Source organism: Hipposideros armiger, unplaced genomic scaffold (genome assembly GCF_001890085.2).
Source record: "Hipposideros armiger isolate ML-2016 unplaced genomic scaffold, ASM189008v1 scaffold_1050, whole genome shotgun sequence".
NCBI lineage: Eukaryota > Metazoa > Chordata > Mammalia > Chiroptera > Hipposideridae > Hipposideros > Hipposideros armiger.
In genome coordinates this window covers 451,455-461,268 of record NW_017732400.1, presented here as the reverse complement: position 1 = coordinate 461,268, position 9,814 = coordinate 451,455, and the positions used below count along the sequence as shown (strand labels likewise).

General features: G+C 51.9%; 2 protein-coding genes across 3 annotated transcripts in view; both read left to right on the top strand.

Annotated features, from left to right (window-relative positions):
- Positions 1-6,929, top strand: part of CDSN (corneodesmosin) — a 14,699-nt gene extending 7,770 nt beyond the window's left edge. The window contains exons 2-3 of one of the 2 annotated variants that reach the window (XM_019631796.1): positions 5,190-5,344; positions 5,480-6,929. In XM_019631796.1, the coding sequence (XP_019487341.1) occupies positions 5,190-5,344; positions 5,480-6,856 (1,532 nt within the window). In that variant the 3' untranslated portion in view covers positions 6,857-6,929. Of the gene's footprint in view, positions 1-5,189 lie in introns of both variants that reach the window. The other variant, XM_019631795.1, reaches the window with a different exon arrangement.
- CUNH6orf15 (chromosome unknown C6orf15 homolog) lies at positions 784-1,988 on the top strand. The gene is made up of 2 exons (XM_019631797.1): positions 784-850; positions 1,061-1,988. Exons 1-2 carry the CDS (start codon positions 784-786, stop codon positions 1,981-1,983), a joined length of 990 nt encoding a protein of 329 aa, XP_019487342.1. The 3' UTR covers positions 1,984-1,988.
- Positions 6,930-9,814: the final 2,885 nt, after the last annotated feature.

Here is a 9,814-nt window from a genome sequence, read left to right as displayed (position 1 = left end):
AAAAATAATAATAAAATAAAATTAAAAAGCTGGAAAACACAAGTGAATGGATTCTCCTCTCGGGTCTCCAGAAAGGAAACCAGCCACGCTGACACCTTGATTTTAACCCAATGAGACAGGTGCCAAACTTCTGACCTTCAAAATTGTAAGATAATAAATTTGTGCTGTTGTAAGTCATTAAGTTTGTGGCTTTTTGTTATAGCAGCAATAGGAAATCAGTGCACCATTTTCTTTTGAGGATGAGAACCAGTCTGTTGCCCTAGATACAGGGCCTCATCTGGCACAGCCCCTCAAATGGGAGCTACTTCTGTACCCCAGAACCTCCTGCAGGTTGAGATCAAGGCAAACGGCCTATGTGGATGCATGAGAAAGGGTTGCTGGGAAAGAATGATCTGAATCCCAAAGAGAAAGAGAAGAGAACCAAGTGTTTTATTATGAGAAGACAATGAAGAGATTGGGACTCCAAGGGTGAAGGTCCCGGTGGGCTTGGTGCAGGGAGCCAGGGAATGATAGGGCTGGCAACGAGTGATGAGCTGTGAGCAAGGACACCTGGGTCAGGTAGGGGCGGGGAGCTTGAGGAAAGGAGCCCGGCGGGAACACCCAGCTTCCCTGGCACATTCAAGTGGCACCTGTTGCCACAGACCACATTAGGAATGAGGGTGGAATGTAGAGATTTATTGTCTCCACAACCACTGGCCCAGCCTGTTCCTGCTGCCCCCACCCCACTACCAGGATAAAGGGCTGGCTGTCTCGGGGCTCAGGGAGATGCTAGAGCTGAGGAAGATGCAGGGCTGCGTGGCGGGAAGCCGGGCTCCTCTGGGCCTGCTCCTGGTCTGCCTTCATCTTTCAGGTATGGAGGTTGTGTTGGGCAGGAGGGGTCTGGGGGCCCCGGGGAACTGGAATTACGGGACGGGGTAAAGGCAGGACGGCATACACTTGGGTCTCTGGGGGATGTAAGAGTTGGTTTGGAGGAAGTGAAGGGACTCAAAGCGAAGTGAATCAGGAAATCAGTGAAGGAGAGCATTGGGTCCACTGACTGCCTCCCCTCCCTTTCCCTAAGGCCTCTTTGCCCGGAGCATCGGTGTGGTGGAGGATAAAGTTCCTCAAGATTTGGGGACCAACTTGCCTCTGCTTGGACAGCCTTCCTTGACCGGCCCTTCCAACTCCGAACATCGTCGGTCCAAACCAGGCCCTGGGGATAATGATTTAGCAAGGGTTCTTCTGAAGCCCAATACTTCCCCATCAGATGGCTCCCAACCAGCAGGAGGTTCTGGGTTTCAGGGGTGGCCCCCTTCTGAGGGGCTGCCCTCCGTGGATTCCTGGCCCTCTGAGGATCCTTGGCAGATGACAGCTGCTGGGGCAGAGGACCACGTGGGGGAAGTGCTGCCCGAAGAACTGTCTTTCTTGTCCCGTGCTGTTGCCCTCCCTCTGGGGGAAGGTTTTTTGCCTGCAGGGTCCTCTGCACACTCTGCAGGCCCGTCACCCGAGGCTTCACTCTTCCACCGGGACCCTCAGTCTAGACAGCCACCCCGTTCTAACGTGCTGGGAACCCAGGGAGAGAGCCTTGCCCAACGCCCACCCTGGTCTCTCATCAACAGGATTCAACAGTCACTTCGGCCAGGTCACCCCTGGGGGACCCTGAGTCCCAGTGTGTCCTGGGGAGGTGGAGGTCCTGGAACTGGGTGGGGAACAAGGCCCATGCCACACCCTGTGGGAATCTGGGGTATCAATAATCGATACCCAGGTGCCAGCTGGGGAAATATTAATCGGTATCCAGGTACCAGCTGGGGGAACATTAATCAGTATCCAGGTACCAGTTGGGGAAATAGTAATTGGTATCCGGGCACTAGGTGGGGGAATATTCATCTACACCCAGGTATTAATAATCAATTTCCTCCCAGAGTCCTCCACCCTCCTGGCGCTCTTTGGAACAGCCCAGCTCATTTCTCCAGTCCTCAGAACGCTGGGTCACAGTGGGGTTAGGAGAGTGACAGAGGGGAAACCTTATGCTGGAAGTCCTGCTCTCCCCCCTTGCCATGTGAGCTAAATGAAGGCCCAGTCAGCGTGTCTCCCAGCACCATCTACTCTTCTCACTGCCTCCCCTGCTCCCCCCATGCAGAGCCAATAAAACACAAGGAGTTATTGAAGCTGCTCCTTTCAGTGTCTTTGCTTCTGGGTGCAAACTGAAATGAGTTTTGTCCATCCCACTTCCTAGCTATCCCCAAGTCTCTCTAGGGACCCCCAGACCTCTCTTGCTGTCCCCATCTTTTGCAAAAGATGGAAGTCCAGGTGTTTAGAGGCGGAGTCTCATGGTCTCACTTGACCAGGTGGGAAAACTGGTTCTAGAACTGTCCTAGAATCTGACAAGGGAAAGAGGGCAGGAGGCCTAATTGAGATGGCACCTGTGGCAAGAGGGAAAGGTGAGGTCCAGGAAGTTGGCACCAGGGCCAAGTGGGGAGCATGTACCCTTTGATTTACAGAGAAAGAGTCAGGGAAAGTCTTTTGTGTGCACTTGTCTTTTCTTCCCCAGGAAGCAAAGCTTCTTGGAAGCCAAAGATGCATTGATCTCCTCCCTTACATGCATCACTTGGGACATTGTGTCCCAGACAACCACAGACTTTGAACGTTTGCTGAATAAATAGCAGACCTCCATAAAGGAAGAAAGGAAAGGGAGAGAGAAACCTTAGAGCCAACAGCTCTACCTGCGATTGCATTTGGTGGTTTAATTCCCAAGTGATGACACTCTTCATTTGGTCACACTGTTGTCTCTGTGCCTCCCTTTGGTATTCCCAGGAGCTCAGCATTTTTGTACAGATGTGGGAGTGAGGCAGGGGAGGGTTATTCTCAGAAGCTCAGAGGGAATTAGCAGGAGCTGCTGGGGGTGATGGGGTTTCCCGAAGGGTGAGCGTCTGGTGGCCCCGTTGCTTTCCCCTGTGCAGTGCGTGTACTTCACTGAAGTAGTCCAGGTGTATGTACCGTCTGTACAGCCTGGGGATCTCCTGGGGTCCTGGGAACTGGGCGGGTTGTCGGGGAGGAAGGAGGAGGAGGATAAACACCAGAACTGGAGGGATGCGAAACCACCTGCCCAGTATGAAGTATGTGTTCTCAGAGAAAATACTCCTGTCCCAGTGTCTGCCATCAGGCTCCATCCTGCTCTGAGAATCCCTTTTTGGGACCCCTTCTCATCAGCAACCAGTACTGCTTCTCTATCACCTCAACCTCCTCCTCCAATTCCTTCCCATCTTGGACTCACAGTTTCTCCCTGTCCTGGTTCTGTGGTTCTGTTTCAGCATCTGTTTCTTCCACAAGCCCAAGCTCATTCTCTCAAGCTTGTGGGCTCANCTGGCAAGTGGGGGCTGCTCCTCGCTGCCTTGTCACCCGGGTGAATTACTTCAGCTTTCTGAGCCTCAGCTTCTGAAACTCTAAAATAGGGTTAATGATAACACCTAGCTTTAGCCTGTCAGTCTCACGTTAAATAATGTATGTGACAGTGCTTTGGAAATTCTAGAGGGTTGTATACAAGTTGGTTGTTGTTTTTAGAGTTCTAGAAGACAAAGACTGGATATTTAATAGCCATAATAACTGCTACCATTTAAAGAGTCCTTTTTATGTGCCTGACACTGTTCTGGCGCTTTAAATACATCAGCACTTTGGTCATTAGCGGAGCTGTAAGAGAGATTTGTTACCCCACTCTGCACATGAGGATGCTGAGGCTCAGGGAGGTTAGGAAACTGGCTGAGAGCACAAACCAGAAAGCAGCAAAGCCGGATCCAAACCCCAGGCTGAGCTGTTGACTAGATAGTCACGGTGACCTTGCCCATGACCCTGCGGGTGGGAGCAGGCCGGGTGGCGTTCGGCAGCAGAGGGGGGGGGGACCAGAAGGTGGGTGATTAGTGCAGCTGGGTGAAGGGGGCTGCGGGAAGAGCTGGGGTTTGTTGTGGAGGGGGCTGAAGAGAACTATTTTGAGGAGAGAATGGGGACATCACAGATTGTGGAGACCTGATTGTTGGTGGAGGGTTCAGGAGGCGTGGCAATCATAAAGCATAATGTCTAATGCTTTGTTTTTCAAAAGCCCCCTCCACACAGACAATCACATTTAGTGCTCATAGTAATGCTGTGAGGATGGAGGGCAGATTTAGACTCCCCAAATGTATAAACTGAAGCTCAGAGAGGTTTTGTAACTTCTAATACGCGGCTCTGTCCATGCCACTTAGGACAAGAAAAGATTGAGAGGGGCAACAGAGGAGGGATGGAGGTAGGTGAGCCTGGAGTTAGGAACAAAGGTTCAGTCAAGGAAACAGGTGGTTCTATGCCTGTGAGGGAGATACAGGCAGGAGCAACCTGGGGGCGAGGTAGATAGGTGCTTACGTGATGGCTGGGTGGAGAGAGAGAGAGAAGCTGATGATGGTCGTGAGCCTTGCATGAGGGTTTCATCCTGGTGTCCCTGGGATGGGCCAGGAGAGCAGGGTGGCTCAGGGTGCGGTGTCCTGTCACGCTGTACCAGCAGGTTCTGAAGCAACAGTGGGTGCCCCCACATCCTGGCCCCCACCCAGCTCTCCTGCATGGGCAGCAATGAGATGGGAACAGATAGAGCTCCATCCTTCACCCAAGCCTGGCCTCTCACAAGGAAGCTGGTGACCGAATCATAGTTCTCAAGTGCCCTGTCCTCTACTTTAGTCTCCTTTTCACCGGCCTTGTATATATTCTCAGTGTCTCTTTTGCTATTTGTCCTTCCTTTCTCGGCATTCTATTGTTTTGTTTTGTGTCTCCTTCTGTTTGGCCCCATGGTCTTGCCCGGGTTTCTTCCCCGGGGATCTATGCCCGGCTTCTCAGAGTCTCAGTCGGCTCCCTCGCTGTCTCCCTGGGGCTGTCCTTGTAGACCATTTGTCCTGCTTCTCCTCCCTCCCTCTTGCCTTCCTTCCAGGCCTCCAACTTGGGAGTCTCGTTTTCTTTCCTGGTAGATGTTTGGCCCCCCTCCCTGCCCCTTTCCCAGAACAACGAAACTGCCCTTATCCTGCCATCTCCCTTTCCTTTAGCGACAACAGCCAGTCTCCCTCCCTTTTCCAACCCAAACTCTCCCTGGGCTCCTCTTGGGAAAAATCAGGGTGGCAGGTGACCGAGATGGGCCTGAAAGGTGAGGGAGAAACCCAGGCCTCTGGGCCCTTACTAACCATGACTTTCCTCCCCAGGGACCTTGGCTAAGAGCATCGGGACCTTCTCAGACCCCTGCAAGGACCCCACACGTATCACCTCTCCCAACGACCCCTGTCACTTTGGGAAGGGTGACCCCAGTAGCTTCAGTAGCCACGGCAGCTCCAGCAGTTCCAGCAGTTCCAGCAGTTCCATTTCCAGTTCCAGTGGTTCCAGCGGTGGTTCCAGCGGTGGCTCTAGTGGTCCCAGTGGCTCCAGTGGTGGCTCCAGCAGTGGCTTTAGTGGTTCCAGTGGTTCCAGTGGTTCCAGTGGTGGCTCTAGCAGTTACATTTCCAGTTCCAGTGGCTCCAGCGGTGGTTCCAGCGGTGGCTCTAGTAGTCCCAGTGGCTCCAGTGGTGGCTCCAGCAGTGGCTCTAGTGGTCCCAGTGGTTCCAGTGGTGGCTCCAGCAGCTCCAGTGTCACCCACGTTGGCTCTTCAGGACCGTTGCTATTTAAGCCAGGGGCAGGGTATTCCCAGAGCAGCTTCTCCTCTGGGTCTGGCTCTAGTCTGCATGGTGCAGCCAGCTCCTCACAGTGGGGCAGCAGCAGCTCCCACTCAGGGCCTGGCCCAGCCCTACCAGCCAATGATGGTTCCTCCCACTTCATAATAAGCTCTTCCCAGTCTGGAGGAGGCTCAAGCTCTTCTGGCTCCCAAACTTCCTGGTCCAGCAGTGGGGGCCAAAGGGTCAACTCTAACTTACACCCCTGTAGTTCGGATATTCCTGACTCTCCCTGCAGCGGGGGGCCTATCGTCTCGCACTCTGGCTCCTACATCTCCAGCTCCCACTCCGTGTCAGGGGGTCAAAGGCCGGTGGTGGTCGTGGTGGAGCAGCATGGCTCTGGTGGCCCCGGAGTGGTTCAAGGTGGCCCCTGTAGCAATGGTGGCCTTCCAGGAAAGCCCTGCCCCCCCATCACCTCTGTGGACAAATCCTATGGCAGCTATGAGGTGGTGGGTGGCTCTTCTAACAGTTATCTGGCCCCAGGCATGACCTACAGTGGGGGCAAAATCTACCCTGTGGGATACTTCACCAAAGATAACCCTGTCAGAGGCTCTCCAGGGGTCCCTTCCTTTGCAGCTGGGCCCCCCATCTCTGAGGGAAAATACTTTTCTAGCAACCCCATCATCCCCAGCCACAGCTCTTCCAGTTCCAGCATCTACCAGTCGGGAGCTTCCTCAGCCATCGTATTCCAGCCAGTGGGCTCTGGTGGAGTCCAGCCCTGTGGAGTTGGCTCCACAGGCCCTAAGGGGCCTTGCTCTCTCTCCGGTTCTGGAGTCCACAGCAGTTCTAGTGTTTCCAGCAGTTCTGGTTCACCCTACCATCCCTGTGGCAGTGTTTCCCAGGGGCCCTGCTCCTCAGCAGGCACTGGCTCTTTCAGTGGCAGCTCCAGTTCCCAATCTACTGGCAAAATCATCCTTCATCCCTGTGGCAGCAAGTCCAGCTCTTCTGGTCACCCTTGCATTTCTGTTTCCTCCTCGACACTGAGTGGAGGTCCCGATGGCTCTCCCCAACCAGATCCCTCAGCTGGTGCCAAGCCCTGTGGCAGCTCTGGAAAGATGCCCTGTCGCTCCATCCGGGACATCCTGGCCCAGGAGAAGCCTCTGGGGCTCCAGCCAGCTGACCCTGGAGCTTTCCTACCCCAAGGAGAGTTACTTGACAGCCCGTAAGTCAGTTTTTGCAACACTCATGTGTGAGCATACACACACACACACACACACACACACACACACACACACACACANCCACATGGTGGCCAGTGACACTGCGCCCTCTACAGCTAAGATGGTGAACAACAGCTCAACCTGGAGCTGGGCTGTGTGAGTTGCCAGTGACAGTGAAGGCTGCAGTCAGGCTGCAGTGGGCTGCCATGAGCTACCGTGAGGGGCTGGCAGCCAGCGTGAGCTGCCAGCAGCCGGCGTGAGCCACTGTGAGTGGCCGTCCAATGGCTGGTGACCGACAGCCTCAGCTGGGAAGAGTACAATGATCACAATACCAACATGGGCCAGTGAAACGTCATCCTCCACAACTAGACTGAAGAACAAAAGGACAGCAACTTGTCTGTTCCCCTTCCCCGATTCCCCAGCACTGTTCCCCTCTCCCAATTCCCCAATAAAATCTTTAAAACAAAGATAACAATGGGGGCCGGCCAAGTGGCTTGGTTGGTTAAGAGTGCAAGTTCTGAGCAACAGGATCACTGAGCTGCTGAGTCGCTGAGCTGCTGCTGAGCTGCTGCTGAGCTGCCAACAGGTGCCAGGATGGCTCAACTGGTGACAGCGTTTTCTCCTAACAACAAGGTTGCCTGTTCGACTCCTGCATGAGATGGTGGGCTGCCCCCCCCACACTGCACCTGAGATGATTGAACACGGCACCTTGAGCTGAGCGGCCATGAGCTGCCGACGGAGGGCTGGATGGTGACTGGACTTGAAGCTGATCTAGCTGCGCCCTCCACAACTAAGATTGAAGGACAGCTTGGCTGTTTCCCTTCCTCAATTCCCCAATAAAATCTTTAAAAAAAGATAACGATGAAGTGCATTAGAGACTGAAAAACTGAGCAATTGTAACAGATTGATTATAGTGCCAGCTATAATCCCAGTGAGGCAGTGCTGGTGGGACCACACGGAAAGACAGTTTTCAGCCCCACAGTTGGAGGTTGGTCTGATGGAGTGACTGTAGTTGGTTGTTGGAGTTGGTGTGATGCTTCCAACTGGGGATCACACTCAAGAGAATTATTCCAAGGTCAAGAAGGGAGTGCTCACTTCTCATTTAAATATTTCCTTCTTTAAACAGTATTCACTTAGATGGTTTTCACTTAGACACTCGGGTGATAATAATATCTTCCTTCATCATATATTTACCATGAATGAAGTGTATTACAGTGTATTATTTGAATTCTCAGAACAATTTTAGGATGTACTTTTATTATTTCCATTTTACAAGTAAAGAAACTCAGGCTTAGCAAGGTTAGGTAACTGGCCTAAAGTCACTCAGACAGTAATAGGTGGACCTTGGTTCTCATACAATTTGGAGGCTGCAAGCATGGGTGAGCGATCTGCACAGGGCAGGTGAAGGTGAGATGCTCCGTCCCTGACAGCTTAATCACCACCTGGAGTCCTTCCTCTGGCAAGTCCATTTGCACCCCTCTTTTCATGTCACCTGAAAACCAGCAGTTGGGTTTTGGTTTTGTCTCTCTCTCTAGACCAAATGCCTACCTCCTGCGTTCCTCTTATTATTCAGTTGAAAGAATGTATCTGTTGTCTTTTTCCTCTCTCTCTCTCCAGGTCAGCATTCTCCTGTCATTGTCAGGAAACTAGTAAGACAGCCAGGAGACAACCACCTTTATTAACCCATATTGTCACATATGTGAGTAACCACACAAGCCCTCAGGAGTATCGGCTACACACCAGGGTTTCTAGTTTTATCCACTTACAGAGGCCTGTACAGTCTAGGGTGGGAATAGGAGGAGAATAGGAGCTTCGGGTCTCAAAGACATGGCTGTGGCCAGGGTAGGAGTGACCATCTTCCCACTCTCAGTTAGTAGCAATGGCTGTTCTAGGGGTTGTTGTTGGCCCCACAGAGACCACCGGAGTGGATATGGTTTATCCCATGGTGGTAGGTAGCAAAGCTGGTGCTGTAGCCTTGTCTGTTCTACAGGAGTGGCTAGGCTGATGAGAAATGATTTTTGGTCTCAGAGGGTCTCCACCTAAGCCAGCCCCACTGCGGAAAGGTGGTGGAAGTAATGAAATAATTTCGAGACCACTCAGTCCTCCTTGGCCTCAGGATGGCGGTCATGACTGATGGAGTGGGAGCTGTTTTCTTTAGCACCTTTCCCACTGTTCCTCTGACTCCTTTCTCCATATCCCTTTTCTGTGCTCACACTGTTCCCTGGCTACCAAGGACCACTCATCAGTCCCCCCTTGGCTGGGTATGACCGCTGGTCCCCTGTGCTGGACTTTCCCCTTGCCTCATCTCGTCAAAACCCTCCTGTACCCCATTGCTTCGGGCTCTCTGTCCACTGTAACATTGCAGAGCTAACTGTTAGAGATGAACAGGGTGAAGAGGATGAGCCTCGAAAGAGAAAAGTAATCCACTATGCTAGTGGGCCCTTAACTCTGTCCTCAGTTCTCTCCTACCATTGTTTAAAGGACTTTCAGGCATTTCTGTCTAATAGAAAGCTTGTTACCCTTATGAATGTATAAAAAAATTACATTTAAGCATTAAGCCACATTCCTCTATTTACATACTACTTGCACAGATACTACATGAAAACTATGGATTTTAATACACTAAATTTTTTCGAACATTAAACATTGTTCAGACTGAAACTAATTTAAGCATTTAATTAAAACCTGTCTGATATATAAGATTTTCTTAAATGTCTTTAACCCTCTAAGAAACAAACAAATGCAAGAGTTATTATGATTACAAAATTGATCACTCCATTGTCACTAGAAATCAGTTACAAAAGGCTAGTACCATGGATTTAAACGCTTATTATTTGAGGGGCCGGCCGAGTGGCTCAGTTGGTTAAGAGCTTGCTCAAGAGTTTGAGCTCTGAGCAACAGCGGTTCAAGTCCAGCCCGAGCTGAGCAGCCGCTGAGCTGCCAACAGGTAGCAGGATGGCTCAG